Here is a 19,436-nt window from a genome sequence, read left to right on the forward strand (position 1 = left end):
GAGCTCATGGTCTAATGACCTTATACCTATAACACACCTGTGGGTACGAAGGAGTCAAAAACTTAGTCACTGAGTTTCTGTAGGATTTTGCCTATTAGCCTGGTAGATTTTCTTTTACAAACAGGATAATATCTATAAAGCAAAAAGTAGTAAGGCCTTGCGAATTTAGGTGCCCCCCCCCTTTCTGTTGTTGGTTTTTGTTTTACATCTCTAAAATGTGACTTAGTGTATGAGATCTATACTTGTCATTAGGTGTTCTGGGTTGTGCCTAGAGGTGCCAATCATGTCAAGGGAGTGTAGCGAAACTTCTATGAAGTAAGGTGTCCCACAGAACTGCATTTGAACATACTATGCCCCTGGATGTATACCTGTGCTCGGCATACAGCAGGTACTGAATAAATATTTGGTGAACGAATGAACTCATGTTCATAGAGATTCTCTTCCACCAGTAATCATTAGCACTGCCACTTCTTCGGGGCAAGTTCTGCTGTGGGGGACAGAGCTTTTGTCACATGACTGGAATTTAAATTGCATGGCTTTTATCCATTGCATTTTTTCCATCCCCAAATGATGCCATTTCCTTTTTTGTATCTACTGTGGTTTTCCTAATACGTACTGTAGTACAGAATCAGCAATTGTCGTGATTTCAACAGCATAGTGCAAAGCTTTTCCAACATATTTTATTACCCCATGTGCTTGTCTCATGGAAACAAAATCAGCGTAGGACCCTTTCAGTGGGAGAATTGAGTAATGTTTAATGGTAATGGAATGGAAAACTATACAAGTGGAATTTTTCTTTGCCTTTGAAAATTGGGTTTATCGAGATATGACCAATCAAGAGTTGGAGAGCTAAAATACCCTTTTCTGTTTGATCAGGCTCACTTTTAAACATATTTGTTGAAAGGAATAAAGTAAAATCTATTCCAAATTAAGGGATTGGAAAGTAGGTTGGATTAAAGTCTGAGAGGTTACCAGTACATCAGAAACCACGGATTCTTCTCATCCTCAGTCTATGCATGGCATTGTGGTATTTACTTGAAAATGGGCATTGAGGTCATCTTGCCCTGACCAGCTTATAATTTGACATTTTTAGGGGTGCCTGGGTGGCTTAGTTAAGTGGCTGACTTTTGATTTTGGTTCAGGTCATAATCTCAAGGTCCTGGGATCTAGCCCTGCGTCGCGCTCAGCACTCAGCAGGGAGTCTGCTTGAGGGTTCTCTCTCTCCCTCTTCCCCTCCCCCTGCTCACATGTGCACGCTGTCTCTCTTTTTCTCTAAAATAAATAAGTAAATCTTTTAAAAAATTAATTTGACATATTTATACATACACAACCAGAACATACAGTGGCATTTACATCAGGGACAGATTCTCTCGTTAGAGCTTGATAAAAGGGCATTAAATACCCTGTTTTAAAAAAATGTATAACTTTTCTGTTGAACGTTCCTTCTCTGTAGCTCAGTAACTAGGGAGAATTGAGGGGACAGAATGGATGGACTGCGAGGGGGAGAAAAGAGCAAAGAGAAAGCATAATGCGGAAAAAAGCGATACCTCCTAGGTGTGTAAGAATAAAGTGAGACAAGGGAGTGAATTAGAAATGCAAAGGAGGGGACTAGTGAAGACCGCATTCACCACCCTCACCGTGGTGGTGCTCTGCTTCTCCCCCACCCTGACCTGCTCGGTTTCGAGATTCTGCATGACTTCAGCACGCCGACAAGTGCCAGGTGCCTGGCAGTGTTGAGTTATGCTGGGAAGCTCACTGCTTTACTGTCCTAGCTCTTCCCTGGTGCCCTTTGGCATCATTTTCTTTGCTCCTTGAACATCCGTTCTGGAGTGTTACTGGATTAAGACAGAGTAGGTCAACAGATATGTGAAAGGTCAGCAGATGGGGGATGAGGGAAGTCAGGAGATGGCAGAGTATAGTCACTTTCTGCTCTAGTTCCCCTAAATGTCAAATGAAGAGCGCAAAGTGGATGATCTCTGAGTGCTTGTAGCGCTGACATTGGATGGCTCTATGACTATAGGGGGCCTTGTTCTTGAAGGACACCTATTATGGTTTCTAATGTAAGGTAGCATTCGCTTTGTCTACTTCATGGGGCTGTTTTGAGGGTCAGCTAGGCTAAAAGATGTGAAGACCTTTTGGAAACTATGAAGAATCATACAAAACAAAGATGAGAGGAACGATTGATACTTTTCCCCCAAAGATATCACACAGTGATAAAAATTAAAATAGTTCCATTTCAATCCGTGTAAGGCAAGTTACAGAAGCCTTAGAAACAGACATGTAGTTTTGCTTCATTATAGAGAAATATGCCATTGGAAAGTATACAAACCAAGGAACTGATTCTATAACCATTGCCTGTTTAAGCAGTGAGGGGGTTGAGGCACTCGACTTTTCTTCCTAGCCGCCCCCTCTGCTTTTCAGGGTTACCTTTAAAACCCTAGAAAGAAACAAACAGTGGATCTTGCACCTTTCTCTGTCACTATCACCCATCTATTCCCCAAAAGCTCAGCTATAACATTAAAACCAGTACCCAAGGAAATGGGTCATCTTGACCCAATGGCAGAGCGTAAGAACCTGCAGTTGCCTTGCACCCTGGCCTGTTACGATGTCTGGTGGAGGCCACAGCTGTTGGCCTTTGTCTTAGGGTTTTCTCTCCCCCACCTCCATTCATTTCTTTCATCTCCTCCTTACGACAATTTACTATTCTTTGTTCCTTACCTTACTCGAGTAGAACGAGGAAAGAAAAGAGGAAAACATCCAGAAGGTGGGGGAGGGGGAAAGAAGAGAGGGAAAATAAAGATGAAAAAACAAAGAAAGATGAAAGACATCTCAGAGGCAGTGGGGAGGACTGGATTCCTTCTCGCTCTCTTCCTCAGCATAATCGAGTTGATAAGTGTAGTTTGTACCTCATCTTGAAGACTGACTGAACTCTTCTTTGTTACCATTAGTCCCCCATCGGTGACATCTGGGAAAATCAGAGGCTCCACAGTGGGAACCAGCATGCCAGCTCTCAGCATATCTGTACCATCTAGGGCTGGCAGTAGTTTTAGAAAGGACGGTAAACCAGAGGGTGAGACCAGACCACCCTAACATGGTACGTAAGTTACAGTGACAACATGTTTTGCAGTTCAGGGTTTAATTTATAGGACTGATTACCACGGAAAGAGGAGAGGACAAAAATTGTGTGACTCTCGTGTAGGGAGCATGAGAGAGCTTATTCATTCAGGTTGGAAAAGCAAAGTTAAAAATCAGAAACAGGCCCGCCAGTCTAGAGATGTCCAAAACTAGTTCTTCGGTAACGCTATTACAACTTCCAGCAGATGAAATTTCCAGTTGTGGAAAGGCTTCAGAATAAGGGAAGGCTTCGTGTCCCGCTAATAGGGTTTATTAAATTTAGATAAAACATCTTTTTCAATGGCAGCAGCTCTGAATCACCAAGATCAAAATGGAGAAAACAGGAGAACAAAAACAAGCTAATACTTTGACTAAAACAAGTACCATTTATCTGAGTTTCAGGACCTGCTCACACTTAGAACCTAAAGCATTCAGTGAAACCCCAGGGGAAGCAGCATTAATTGGGGGACATTTTTCCTTAAAATTGATTAAATGTGTATGCATACATTTATGTTGATTTGCTAACATTCTAGAAGTGGTACCATGAAAGGAGAAGGGGCTCTAGAAGCAGGCAGCCCTGTGAGTTCAGATGTCAACCCTGTTACCTAGTTTTATGATCTTTGGCAAGTTGCTTAATCTCACTAAACTCAAGGAACCTCAGTTTCCTTATCTATAAAATGGGTTGGTTTTGAGGACTCCAACAGGGTAATACAAGTATAGTACTTGGCTCATATAGCTACTCCAGAGATACTGGCTCTTTTGTATTTAAAGCTGTTTTTGCTCATAGTATCATGTATCTAGGTAGATTAGAACCAGTGTCCTAGAATTTGATCAGGAGCTATAGCTTTGCAGTCTCCAAAGAGGGGTGCACCTAGGTGATCCTTTGCAGGGTGAGAAGAAAAAAATAGAAATTCGATTTATGATCTTTCTTATCTAAAATATAAGAAAGTACTTAAACCCCACAAAACCTTTAATGTATGGACTGACCCTGATGCCCTCATTTGGTCTGTATCTGAAGCTCACTGCCACATTCTAAATGAGGGATCTTGAGGAATGTATGAGATCCATGATTTGATGGAAACTGATAGTGGCGTACTCCTTTCATTTGCTTTCAGCATATTGCAGTGGACTTTAGTTTTACATGCATCTGGTTAAGTGGGTTCGTGGTTCTCGGTATTATCTTCAACCGTGGTTTCTTTGCAGGAGTTTTCTGAAGCCATCTGACCATTGTTCGTATGTTAGCTAAAGCTAGACAAACTAACCCATGCAGGGTGGACAAGTGGCTTAAGAAGATTTCCCGCACAGGAACAATGGATGGGTGACAATAGTAATAATACAGGCACAAGGCAAAGACAAGAAAACGGTGGAGCTAGCTGACACTTCTACAAGCTACCTTATAATTTGGTTGGACAAGTCATAAAGTAAAAATGAAGATGATCTAATGAGACCTGACAAGATATCAGCCCCCAAATAAGAAAGAAATGATCAAGAACATTACTGAAAATATGTATTTATACACTCTATCTTTAACAACAAAGCTTACTCAAATATATATTGTACTTTGGACATGTTAGCTAGTGATAGTAGTACATTGTATTATACTTTATAAATAAATATACATATTGGGGGTGCATGATCAAACTTTTTTTTTTTTACTGACAGGATCAAAACCTCCAAACCAGTGGTTTAGATGAGGAAAGCGTAGAGCTTCTCATTTCTTATTCTGTGTCTGCTGCTGAGAAAGTGTTTTGTTTTGTTTTGTTCCTAAGAATTTTGATGTAGCATAACCAGTATGATAAATAACAGTATATTTAAATCCATTCAAGATAAATTGATCACAGTTCAGGGAACTGCATTTCTTGGTCAACATTTCTTGTATGGAAGTAAAAGACCAATCCTTGCCCTGGATATTTTTAAATTTTTAAAAAGATTTTATTTATTTATTAGAGAGAAGGAGCAGGGGGAGTGGCAGAGGGAGAGGGAGAAGCAGACTCCCTGCTGAGCCAGGAGCCCGATGCGGGGCTCCATCCCAGGACCCTGAGATCATGACCTGAGCTGAAGGCAGATGCTTAACCAACTGAGCCACCCAGGCACCCTTCCCTGGAGATTTTTAAAATCGAGTTCAGGAACACTAATAGTCACAAAGCAACATATGAATGCACGCCTGTGGGATAATAGAAATTCTTAATGAAGAAGCACCTTACTTAATGTAGTAGATTGGTTAACTTAAAAAAGAAATTGTGTATACATTTCATTTCTATAAATTTACCTGTGATTCTGGGTCACTTGGTAACCAGTAAACCAGTAGCAGAGAGAGTAAAACGGATCCTTCTAGAAAAGAAACGAACCTTGTCTGACCATTTCTTTCAGCATTCCTATTGTATGTGATTTTAATAAGTCTTTTACATATACCCATATATTGTTTTGTAATCTATTCTTATATCCTCATGGCTCTTCACATGATAAAAAGCATATAGCAGGTACTTAATATATTTTGAAAATGAAATGAAGGCTTCTCGAAAAGACCATACCTGGAAAAGTAACCATTATCCCTTGAGATGGCTGCATTTAATTCCTAGAGAAGATAACTTGTTTAGAGTCCCCATATCAAGGTTGAAGGGTCATTCTTATTCTTGGGGCTCCCTTCCTTTTCCCTGAGCCATGATATGGGGGCAATCCTGTGGGCATAAACTTACAGTGAAAGTTCTTTGACAGCCACTACTTACTGAGCACCTAGTGTATGCAAGGTACTTATGCAGGTATTATTATTTTATTTACTTGTTACAGTAGCTCTGTAGTATTATCATCCCCATTTTATCGATGAGGAAATTGAGGCTCATATAGGTTAAGATACTTGCCCAGTTGTCACCCAGCTAGTAAGCAATGGAACCAGGATCCACATGCAGGTATATCTGACTCCAGGATATAAGCTCTTGACCATTCTATGAAAATAGAAATACAACATACCAAAATCTATGAGATGCAGCAAAAGCAGTTCTAAGAGGTAGGTTTATGGCCATATAGGCCTACCTCAAAAAAATAAGAGAGATCTCAAATAAAAAATTTAACTTTATACCTGGAGGAACTAGAAAAACAAATGAAGCCCAAGGTTAGTAGAAGGAAGGAAATAATAAAGATCAGAGCAGAAATAAACGAAATAGAGACAAAAAGACAATAGAAAAGGTCAGTGAAACTAAGAGGTGCTTCTTTGAAAAAAAACAAAATTGACAGACTTTTAGCTGGACTCACCAAGAAAAAAAAAAAAGAGGGCTCAAATAAAATGAGGAGTGAAAGAGAAGTTACAACTGATACAGTAGAACCACAGAGGATCATAAGAGACTGCTATGAACAAGTATACACCAATAAGTTGGGCGACCTAGAAGAAATGGATAAATTCCCAGAAACTGACAATCTTCCAGGATGGAATCATGAAAAAAAATAGGAAATCTGAATAGACTGATTCCTAGATTATTAGTAAGGAGATCAAATCAGTAACCAAAAACCTCCCAACAAATAACATATAGGACCAGGCAGCTTCACTGGTGAATTCTAACAAACATTCAAAGAAGATTTAATATCTATCCTTCTCAAACTCTTCCAAAAATTGAAGAGGAGGGAAGGATTCCAAGCTCATTTTATGAGGGCAGGATTACCCTGATACCAAAACCAGACAAGGACACCCCAAAAAAGAATTACAGGCTAATATCCCTGATGAACATAGGTGTAAAAATCCTCAACAAAATATTAGCAAACTGAATTCAGCAGTACATTGAAAGAATCCTATACCATAATCAAGTGGAATTTATTCCAGTTCAACATCTGCAAATCAATCAGTGTAATACACCACATTAACAGAGTGAAAAATTAAAATCATATGATCATCTCAAAAGATGCAGAAAAAGCATTTGAAAAGTTCAACATCCATTTAGGATAAAACCTCTCAGCAAAACGGGTATAGAGGAAGCATACCCTCAACATAATAAAGTCCATATATGACAGACCCTCACCTAATATAATATACTCAATGGTGAAAAGCTGAAAGTTTTTCTTCTAAGACCAGGAACAAGGCAAGGATGCCTACTCTACCCATTTTTATCAACACAGTATTGGAAGTCCTAGCCACAGCAATTAGGCAAGAGAAAGAAATAAAAGGCACACAAATTGGAAAGGAATAAGTAAAGCTGTCACTATTTGCAGATAGCATGATACTATATATAGAAAACCCAAAAGATGCCACAACAAAGACTGTTGGAACTAACAGTTTCAAAACTGTTTGACTGTTTGAATTCAGTGAAGTTGCAGAATACAAAATTAATATACAAAAATCTGTTGCATTTCTGTACATTCATAGTGAACTATCAGAGAAATCAAGAAAACAATTCCATTTACGATCATATCAGAAAGAATAAAATACCTAGGAGTAAATTTAACCAAGGAGGTGAAAGACCTGTGCACACTGAAAACTGTAAAACACTAATGAAAGAAATTGAAAAAGACACAAAGAAGGGGAAAGCTATTCCATGCTCATGGACTGGAAGATTTAATATTGTTAAAATGCCCATACAACCCAAAGCAATCTCTAGATTCAGTGCAATACCTATCAAACTTCCAATGGCATTTTTCACAGAGCTAGAATAATTCTAAAGTTTATATGAAACTACAAAAAAAAAAAACCCTGAGTGGCCAAAACAGTGTTGAGAAAGAAAAACCAAGCCAGAGGTATCACACTCCCAGATTTCAAACTACAGCACAAAGCTGTAGTGATTAAAACAGTATGGTGTTGGAATTAAAAACAGACACATAGATCGGTGGAACAGAATAGAGAGCCCAGAAATAAACTTGTGCATGTGTGGTAAACTATGACAAGGGAGGCAAGAATATACAATGGGGAAAGGACAGCATCTTCAAGAAATGGTGTTGGGAAAACTGGACAGCTACACACAGAAGAATGAAGCTGGGCCAATATCTTATACTATATACAAATATTAACTCAAAGTGGATTAAAGACTTGAGTATAAGACCTGAAACCATAAAAGTGCTAGAAGAAGAAAATATAGGTGATAAACTCCTTAACAGCAGTCTTAGTGATGGTTTTTTTTTTTTGGATCTGACTCCAAAGGCAAGGGAAACAAAAGCAAAAATAAACAAGTGGGACTACATCAAAAGCTCCTGCACAGCAAAGGAAACCATCAACAAAACAAAAAGGCAACCTACTGAATGTGAAAAGAAGTTTGCAAATCATATATCTGATAAGGGGTTAATACTCAAAATATATAAAGAACTCAGTACAACTCAATAACAACAACAAAAGTATTTTTAGGTAATGAGCAGGGGATATGAGTAGACATTTTTCCAAAGAAGGCATACGCATGACCAAAAGACATATGAAAAGATGCTCTCCATCACTAATCATCAGGGGGATGCAAATCACAACCATAATAAGGTATCACCTTAAACCTATCCGGATGGCTGTTATAAAAAAAAAAAGAAAAAAAGAAATAACACATGTTGGCGAGGATGTGGAGAAAAAGAAAGCTTTGTGCACTGTTGGTGTGAATTACATTGGTGCAGCCACTGTGGAAAACAGTATGGAGGTTCCTCAAAAAATTAAAAATAGAATTACCATGTGATCCAGCAATTCTACTACTGGGTAGAAATGGAAACACTAATTCAAAAAGATATATGCACCCCTATGTTCATTATTCACAATAGCCAAGAGAGGGAAACAACCTAAGTATCCATCAATGGATGAATAAATTAAGATGTCACACACACACACACACACACACACACACACACACACACACAGGACTACTACTCAGCCATAAAAAAGAACAAAATCTTAAAAAGAATGAAATCTTGCCATTTGTGCAATGTGAATGAACCTTAAGGGTATTATGTTATGATAGAGAAATACAAATACCATATGATTTCATATATGTGGAATCTAAGAAACAAAACGAAAACGAATAAAACAAAACCCAGATTCATAGATACAGAGAACAGGTTGGTGGTTGCCAGAGGGGAGTGGGGAGTTGAGCAGGGGTGAAATGGTTCGTGAAGGGGCTCAAGGAGTACAAACTTCGAGTTATAAAATGAGTCATAGGATGTAATGTACAGCATGGGGAATACAGTAAATAAGATTGTAGTAACTTGGTACAGTGACAGATGGTAACTAGATTTACTGTGGTGATCATTTTGCAGTATATACAAATGTCAAATCACTGTGTCATACACCTGAAACTAATATAATATTGTATGTCAACTGTACCTCAATAAAAAAAAATATGAACCTGGGTCACAAAGAGAAAATTAAATTGTGTTCATTGTGCTCGATAGATTTTCATCTGAAAAATAATTAAAACAAAAACTGTTCTGAGTAGTTCATTTCTAAAAACAAGATAGAGTAAATCCAGAAAATCTGCAGACAGAGCGTTATTGTGGACATTATAGGGAGGGAAATGAGGAACACCTGCCATCTACACTAAACATGTAGCCATCTGTTTCTTTATGTATCTTGTATTTTCCAGTTTTAATTGTGCTCCACTAAATCAGACCCACAACCCATTCTCCCAATTTAAAGGCGAGGTGAGAACTTGTGGTGAAGACGCAGATTCTCCACAATATTGCTGCAGTCATCACAGCATGCAGCCCAGAGGGTATTCTTCCCTCCTGGTGGGCAGCTGTAGCTATCACAGAGAGTAAAGGCTTTTAAGAATGTGAGATTAGAGCAATTCAAGAAATTTAAACTAATCAGAGGGCAGCAGACGATAACATTCTAAAGCCTAAGTGAATCCTATAGGATAGGAGCCAAATAACACATATGAAAACCTGTGGGACCCTACTGCACTTTTGCTCGCCCTCCCTCCTACCTTCCACCCTTCCTTGCTTTCCCTTTTTGTCCTTTTGTGTGTGTATCTCTATCCCCCCCTTTTTTTTGCCTCCCACTTCCTTTTCTCGCTTCTTGTTTTCTCTTCCTCTCCATCTTTGTCTTTGTATATATGCCCTTTCTCTTTTTTTGTCCCTCCTTTCTTTCCTTTCCTTTTGTTCCATCCCTTAGTTCTTTCCTCCATTCCCCAACAATTACCCATCATATCACATTTTGAAATGTGTATTAAAATCAATAAGTTTTAATGTTTATATGCATCGAGCACTAAGTAGGTTGTATTTATTACCCTAAAGGGGAAAAACATCCCCCAGTTACAGAACAGTTTACCTATGGCTTTCTTTCTTTCTTTCTTTCTTTTTTTAAAGATTTTTATTTATTTATTTGACAGAGAGAGACACAGCGAGAGAGGGAATACAAGCAGGGGGAGTGGGAGAGGGAGAAGCAGGTTTCCTGCAGAGCAAAGAGCCAGATGCGGGGCTCGATCCCAGGACCCTGGGCTCATGACCTGAGCCAAAGGCAGACGCTTAATGACTGAGCCACCCAGGCGCCCCTGTCTGTGGCTTTTAATTGAAAATTTCCTTTTGTATCACTGCCCTTACTCACCAAAACAGGGTTCCCTTCTTCCTTAACCTGAAGTAATTGTGTCCTTTGTTGTTCTTTTCTACCCTGAGGTTTGATAAATGGTCACTTTTTTTGCATTCTGTTTTATATCCGTTATTTTTTTTCATAATGGGAAGCTAAAACTGCTGCTTAATGTGAAGGAGAGGTTATGGATAATTTTTCAGAATTGGGTTTAGGATTCTAGTATTCTAAGTTTCTGGAATTCAGACATGTCACATGTGCGTTCTGTTCCAGACTCTCTGATGAGAAATGGCAGAATTTCCAGATGATTGAAACCCCTCATGAAAAACATTTTTTTAAAATTTTAGAGTAATGTATGCCTGATTTGCTTTTCTTCACCTATCCAAACAGGGATTTTTTTTTTTAAGATTTTATCCACTGATTGATTTAGAGAGAGAGTGCGAGCAGGGGGAGGGGCAAAGGGAGGGGGAGAGAGAGAGAGAGAATCTCAAGCAGACTCTGGCCTGAGCGTGGAGCCTGACCCGGAGCTCGATCTCAGGTCCCTGAGATGATGACCTGAGCCGAAATCAAGAGTTGGATGCTTGACTGACTGAGCCACCCAGACGCCCCCCAAAAGGGATTTTTAATTTTGGTTTTAATTGTTTCCTTGTCCTGAAAAATGATGGCCTGTAATATGAAACCCTTCTCAGTTTGGTAACTTTCCACTGGTTAAGTGATTAAATTCATCAAAGTTTTAGAAAGTGAAGGAATGAGTGAGTAAATGGCTAGCTAGCTAGATTCACTGAAATCATTTCCGTTGCTTGCTCTATTGTTTATGATGAGCCTTAGCTAAGATTTTGTCTCTTTTTGGCTGTTTCTTTTTTCCCCCTCATAGTTTCCAGGCACTGTCACAAACTTTGATTCTTTGATAGCTAAACTCTTAATTCCTTTTTTTAAATGTTCATTTTCATTAAAGTGCTATTTAACATTAGATATTAACTTCGACAGATGTTAATGCTGCTTCTCAATTAGGTAAAATATATTCTTGGTGAGATGCCAATTTGAATTGAATATATTTGAATTTGATATGTGAATTAGACTGTTGTTTAAACCTTACCCATCCATCACATGGGTGATGGAGCAGCTGGCTGGTTTTGTATATAAGTGGGTTTTTTTCCCCCCTAGCAATATTCACTTATTTATTTATATTATTTTTTAGAGGGTGGAGGGGCAGAGGGAGAAGGAGGGAGAGAATCCCAAGCAGACTCCCCACTGAGTATAAAGCCTGACACGGGGCTCGATCCCACTGCCCTGAGATCATGACCTGAGCGGAAATTGAGAGTTGGACACTCAACTTACTGAGCCACCCAGGTGCCCCCCCTTCAGCAATATTTAAACATTAGAAAATGGCTTCCTATTGTAGCAAAGAGAACTTCATATGAATTTATTACAAGATCTCCTTGTTTGTCAGTTTCTTAGCCTGCATAGAATGTAAAGTGCCAGACACTACTTTGGTATAAAATGTTTTCCATGGACAATATTAATATTTTAAAATCTTTTTTGCTCCTGCAGATTTCCAGTAGACAGGAAGTCTAGCTCTGTTTACCCTTTGGCTACTAATGAATGCTATTAAATTATTATTTATCTTCTTTAGGCAGAGGCACTAGAGGAATGAGATCAGAATTGCCAAGTGAGGCAAGCATTTAATTTAAAAATAATTAAAAAAAATAATACAAATCCATCCAAAAGTGGCAACTAAAGTGTGGCTCCTAGAAAGTATTTTGGACTTGAGTCAGATAATCGGGGTTGTGTCTCCACCTGCGTCACTAACTTGCTGGGTCATCTCAAGCAAGTCACTGCCCAACTCCGGATGGCATAGCCCCTCTAAAGTTTCATCTTCCACACTGCGTATTCTATATGCTAAAGAAAGCAGGGCTAAGGGAGGCTGAATCCTCTTGTTTATCAGCTATCCACACCAGCCTAGCAGCTCTGAGGTCAGTCTCCAGCTGCATTTTTTGTCTTTTTTATAATCTCTTAAATCCTTGCTAGGCTTTCATTGCTAGTTCTTTTCCCTAGGAATTTGCATTCAGAAATACTGAGGGCTTCCTACCTTTGGGAATTTTTCTATGCTCATGAATTTAATGAAAAGTTACTTAGAGTTACAAAAAAAAAAAAAAGCCAGAATTAAGTGTCTTGTTTGAATGACTGTTTCTGTAAAATCAGACTGTTTCCATCATGACTAATGTACCTTCACTATTTCAGTTTTGAACTTAATACATTTGAGTCCTGGTACGGTGAGGCATGATTGTCAGTTTCTCTTATTAGCCGTGCTTGTATTCTCCCACTTACTCATTGTTCTAACCTTTTTTTTTTTTAAACCCAGAATGATTGAGCAATAAGGCTCCATATCATGGGAGTTATATTTTGGGTACTTGAGGATCTCATTGATTTGAAATAGTTTGAATTGCACTAAGCTAAAATTTACCTTTCATTGGCTTGCTAGGAAAAAAAGTAAACAAAATAACTTGCCTCAGAGTGTTGAGAAATTAACTGTATGGCAACTTCAGGATGTGTGTTGTTTGACTGTAAAAGCTAGAGAGAGATTTTTACAGATCTCTTCATTAAAGGAGGTCTAGCACTATAATTAAAAAGGCAGACAATAACAAGGGTTGGTAAGTATATGGGGAAATTGGAACCCTCACACGTTGCCGGTGGCAATTAAAGGTACAGCCACTGTGGGAAACAGTTTGTCAGTTCCTGAAACAGTTAAACATAGAATTACCATATGACCCAGCAATTCCACTCTTATGTATCTATACCCAAAAGAAACGAAAACCTATGTCCACCCAGAAACTCATACATGCATGTTTATAGCAGCATTATTTATAGTAGCCCCAAAGTGGAAACAGCCCAAATGTTTCTCAATAGATCAACAGATCACAAAATCTGATAAAGACACACAATTGAAATATGATTAGGCAGTTGAAAAGATGAGGCATTGGTACGTGCTACAGCATGGATGAAACCTCCAAAACATTATGATAAAAAGCCAGACACAGAAGGCCCCACTTATATGAAATATCTAGAATAGGCAAGACCATAGACAGAAAGTGGATTCACGCTTGCCAGGAGCTGGGGGGAGGGAAGAATGGAGACTAGCTGCTAATGGGTACGGGGCTTCTTTTTGGCGTGACAAAATGTTTTCAAATTGGATAGTGGCGATGGTTGTATAACTCTGTGAATATACTAAAAGCTGTTCAATTGGATACATTAATGGATGAATTTTATTGGTTTGTGAATTCTGTCTCCATAAGCTGTTATATAGCAAAAACGTTAGCGACTATACTATTCTAATTACTTGAAATTGGAAAAGTGTATGTAAGTTACATTTTTTGGCCGGGGGCTGGAAGGAAGGAAAAGTGAGTAGTTAGTATTGAATGGGTGCTGTGTTTCATTTGGGCAAGATGGTAAAAGTTCTGGAGATGGATGCTGGTGGTGGTTGTGCAACGTGAACATACTTAATCACACAGAACTGTACACTTAAAAATAGTTAAAACAGTAAATTTTATGTTGTGTATATTTTACCATAATAAAAAAAATCTATAATCCTAAGAAAATCGTATTTTACATTATTCCAATGTATAAGGCTTTTCCCCCCTCTCTCTCTTTTTCTTTTTAGCAAGAAGATGGGAAGTGTGATCGACCTTTTGGTTTTTATGCATGAGATTCTTCTATGTTTTAGAACTTCTGTTCAGTATGTGTGTTTGTTAGGAGAGAGGGTGTTGGTTATACACACACATATATGTCTTTATCTTGGCTTTGAAGGAGAACTTGAAAATGCTTTATGAAACTTTATTTGCCAGTAGGAAAATAAAAGAGGCCAAACTGTAGGAAAATTTATGTTGTTAAATTATAAAACAGTGAAATGCTGTTCTCAGAGTATAAATTATCACAGATGTCCTGATTTTCTTGGTTAATCTTGGCTACTTGAATGGGAAAAAAAATCTATACTTTATATAGAACATATCTTTCTAGGGGCGCCTGGGTGGCTCAGTTGGTTAAGCGACTGCCTTCGGCTCAGGTCATGATCCTGGAGTCCCGGGATCGAGTCCCGCATCGGGCTCCCTGCTCGGCAGGGAGTCTGCTTCTCCCTCTGACCCTCCCCCTTTCATGCTCTCTCTATCTCATTCTCTCTCTCAAATAAATAAATAAAATCTTTAAAAAAAAAAAAAAAAAAGAACATATCTTTCTATAAGCATTTTCCTTTGTGTAGTAGGACTGAGCGAGCACCCAAATGCATTGAAAACACTCACAAACATAGTGGTTTTGTTTGTATAATACATTAAGTGAGTTTCAGAATGCAAAGTAAGAGATGGAAAAATGAAAACAAACAAACAAACAAAACTCCAGCAATGAGGAAGTCACTGAAAAAGGAATTAAATGATTTCTAAGGGCCATGGAACTTTGTTATAACCCAAGCAGTTTGTAGGCTCTAATTCTGTACCTTCTAAGGATTAATCTATGAAAATAGTTTCTAAGCCTGGCTGCTGTATAGGACGTTTGAATTTGAAGATCGATGGCGCAAATGCCAGCAATGCCATTAGTATAAAGTGTAATCAGAGGTATGTTTGTTTTTCTTGACTAGGAAGTGGTTTCTTTGAAAAGTACAAGAAACACACAGTGCCTCTGTATGTGAGTGTGTGTGTGTGTGTGTGTGTGTCTGCGTATTTTCTTTCTGTTCTTCTATTGCAGGAAGAATTATGGTCTTCCAACATCTTTGTCCTTTATAGTAAGGGTTTTTCTAGAATTCGGCACTGTAGTATATTACCCTTGATTACAGGGTCCAATCAGAGTTGATGTACTCAGAAATCCATTGATGTGATTAATGGTCTCCTAATCATACTTTTATTTCCTAGATTAGCCCAATTTCCTGTACTTTCACAATTTTTGAGTCATATCTTGAATTATCCTTTATAGGGGGCCTGAAATCCTTGTATTTTTAGTCTGTAATTTGCATGATTATTTTAATTTTCTTTGATTTCCTTTGCTTGAAGAAAATGAAATTTTGATCTTTTTTGAACTCTGAGTGCTATTCTGTGGTAAATGGCCAACCTAATATGAACTTTTTTTTTTAACTATATACATTTTTTTTTTCCATCAGCCCTAGATCTAGAAATCTTCCCACAAATTTCCACTAGTCTGGCTTTTATTCTTCTCAAAAGTAAAGTAAAAGTAGTCTCAGATTCTGTAAGTAACAGGGAAGTAGACCAGGAAATGACTGTACAGGAAATATAATTGATCATTTGCTCTTTACAGTTGGTCACAGGATTGGCTAATAAATAGTCTATTGAATGAAAAAAATGACTCCTAAAATCTTTGGGGCCTTTGAATACATTTGAAGGTTATTGGTGCCTTTGGCACCTTACTTTTTTTAATTCTCTTACCTTTTTCTTTTTTTTTAAGATTTTTTATTTATTCATTTGAGACACAGAGATACAGAGGGAGAGAGAGAGCATGAGCAGGGGGGGAGACAGAGGGAGAGGGAGAAGCAGGCTCCCTGCTGAGCCAGGAGCCTGACGTGGGGCTCGATCCCAGGACCCTGGAATCATGACCTGAGCCGAAGGCAGACGCTTAACCATCTGAGCCACCCAGGCACCCCAATCTCTTACCTTTTTCAAATGACTTTGAAATTAGGACTTTTTCATATCTAGTGGTTGCTTTAATATTTGCTTTGTTTTCAACAGTGCCCTTAAAGATAGCCGTTTTCCCCCAATGACAAGGGACGAGTTGCCACGGCTGTTCTGCTCAGTGTCTCTGCTCACTAACTTTGAAGATGTCTGTGATTATTTGGACTGGGAGGTAAGACTATAGAAATGTTTGAAAGAAAAATGAAGGTAACTCCTGACTCTTTCAGCCCGTTCTCTATTGTAGTGGAGGTGGAGAGTAAGGTGGATAAATAAACCTCACAGTTGATCAATGAGATATCAATGAAGGAGTTGTTTTTGTTTTGTTTTAAGGCAAAGCGCCATGTGTCGTTTTAATCCCCATACTGAATTGGCTGTTTATTTTTGTCTGATTACTTTACCACAGCACCTCATAAAAGCTGTTAATAAGTAGTAGGAAGGACTGATTGGAATTTATTTTTCCTCTTATTTCCATTCTGATGTACTTCGGTGTAACCGCCACCCAGCAGTTAGGTGGTCAGAGGAAACTTCTTGGAAGCAAGGAGCCAAAGAGTGAGGATAATACACCAGTTGGGGAAATCAGCATGTGGATACAAAACAGGGTGTCGGTTAACTACAGTTAAATCATGTTAATTCATTCTTGGCTACCTTACTTTATGCACTTAAACACTCTAACAAATAATATTAAGGTTATATCTCAGTGATCTCTGAGCATTGTCATGTTCGAGGTAGCCTAGATTGATCTTATTTTTTATTCTTTAGTGTGTGGGGTTGGGTTTCTAAGGAAGTTCAGAGGTTCTCACCATGATTTGTTTTGCTCGTTGCGAGAAGACAGTTGAGTGTATGTCTATGAAATTTCACACACAATCGTGCACACATTATTGAATGCCTCCTGTGTTCAAGGCACTGTTGCTACATATACAAGAGTCCTAAGATTTGGTCCCCACCATAAAGCACCTCTCAGTCTAATGGCAGAGAAAAGAAGTATACACCAAGCATAAAGAAATAAGTACCACAAGAATGAAACAATGGGAATTCAGTGATGCACTTAGCATTCTCTCACATAAACACTCATAAATGACATGACTAGATCTTTATGGTATAATATGTTTTAATTCTACTGACTTTTTAGAATGACCACATCCCATGGTAACTGAGGTATTCTGCCTTGTGGACAGATCACTGTCTTGATAATTAATTGGACTTGAATTTTAGTTTGGGATTTGCTCTGTTTCCTTGTGAGACTTTGGACAACTTATTCCACTGCCATTCAGTTTTCCACATACAGAATAAGACATTTCTAAAGTTCTTAACCTTCATTGGAAAAAAATCCCTATGATATAAATTATTGTTGTTAGGCCAGAGCTTTATATAAAAAAAAAAAAACATTCCGTAGAGAGTAGGATAAAAGAGTTCTTTCTGAGTTTTGGAGTGCGTTGGGTTTTTTGGAGTATTATCAGAATATGAAAGCATTCGGGGATGTTTTGTAATGGGAAAAATAAAATTAATCAATAGTGTTGAACCTAGCAAAGTTGGATTGGGTAAAACCTTTCACAGAATTAAAATTTCCTGATTGCTTTCTGTAAGTTCATTGTTCCTATTTGAATTTTTCTTAAAGAGAAGTCTACCCATATCATAGGAACATTCCTCAGTATTTTTAAATGATCCCAAATTATATCCCTTCCTTATTAACCAATATTAAAATGTGGGTGGTTCTTTTAATGTTTTAAGGCTACTGCTTCCTCTTCTTTAGCTAGAATTTTATTTCTGCTTTCTGAATTGCAGAGTGCCCTGCGTGTGTGGGGGGGGGGTAGGGGGAGCGATAACAGGGTTGAAGCCTGAAATCTAGGGATGACTGAGCTACAAAACACACCTACTCTTGCTTGCCACCACTGAGGTGGAAGTACAGTTGTGGGGGGGGTTTTGCACATGCACAGGTGTGAGCATGTGTGGCACGTACATGAATGTATATTTCATAAATATGCACGCATGTATTTGGAGGGGAGGAAAAATGGGAGGATCCAATAGTAGTTCAATAAATATGGGGAAGCACAGAGTACACCACTATCATCTCCTTTAGCCCACTTCAAGCACTGTCTACAGCTAAAAGTAACCCTCATACCTTACATATTGTATATTTAATACGTTCCTCGAGGCTTAGATATTGGTGTCTATTGGTGTAACTTTAACCAGAAAGTGATGCTTTCTGCAAACATAAATATATGTTTGTGCTTTTAACATATAAGTATTTGAAAGTGAATTTTAGGTCCTGCTAGAATGGCTATGCTAAGAGGGAAAGACTGTCCTTTTCAGTTAGTTCGTCATAGTTGGAAGTATTTAGCATAAGGAAATTTGTCCCCAAAGAGTAAGACTGAAAATTGGATTTTTTTTAAGTACAAGAATGTGATTTGGGCTTAAAAAAAAATATACCATAGTCAGTGATTACAAATGGAATGGTATTATTGTGGGGATGATGTGATAGGGTCATCCTTAATAATTCTGAAAAAGCATTGGTTACTTGAAACACAGAATGCCAAAGTAGAATTAAAAACATTATTTTTTAAAGTATATGTCAAGGCATTTCCACTCCTAGGTATATACCCCAAAGAAATGAAAACAGATGCTGAAACAAAAAGCTGTACACAAATGTTTATAGCAGCACTATTCATAATAGCCCAAAGGTAGAAACAACCCAAATGCCTATCAACAGATAAATGGATAAACCAAATTTGGGATCTCCATACAATGGAATATTAATCAGCCACAGAAAGAAATGAAGTAGTGACATGGATGAACCTTGAAAACATTATGCTAAGTGGAAGAAGCCAAGCACAAAAGGCTACATACTATATGATTCTGTTTATACGAAATATGCAGAATGAGCACATCCACAGAGATAGTGTGTTAGTGGGAGCCAGGGGTTGGGGCAGGGGCTGACTGAGAAGTGATGGCTTTTAATGGGTCCAGGGTTTCCATTTAGGGTGAGGAAAAAATTACGGAACTGGATGTTGTATGACACTGTGAATGTACTTGATGCCACTGAATTGTACACTTTCAAAGGGTTAAAATGGTAAATTTTACATGATGTGTATTTTACCACAATAAAAAGGTATATATGCATCTGCATATATATTTAAACCTATTGTCCATAATAGTATAGTAATTCTAATTTATTGAAGAAGAAAACT

General features: G+C 38.2%; 1 protein-coding gene across 1 annotated transcript in view; it reads left to right on the forward strand.

Moving 5' to 3' along the window:
* AMMECR1 (AMMECR nuclear protein 1) overlaps window positions 1-19,436 on the forward strand; it is a 114,565-nt gene that overhangs the window by 75,481 nt on the left and 19,648 nt on the right. The window contains 1 exon segment of the mRNA XM_032392818.1: window positions 16,309-16,423. Within this exon segment, the coding sequence (XP_032248709.1) occupies window positions 16,309-16,423 (115 nt within the window).

The sequence above is a fragment of the Phoca vitulina genome, unplaced genomic scaffold, assembly GCF_004348235.1.
Source record: "Phoca vitulina isolate PV1807 unplaced genomic scaffold, GSC_HSeal_1.0 scaffold69, whole genome shotgun sequence".
Lineage (NCBI taxonomy): Eukaryota > Metazoa > Chordata > Mammalia > Carnivora > Phocidae > Phoca > Phoca vitulina.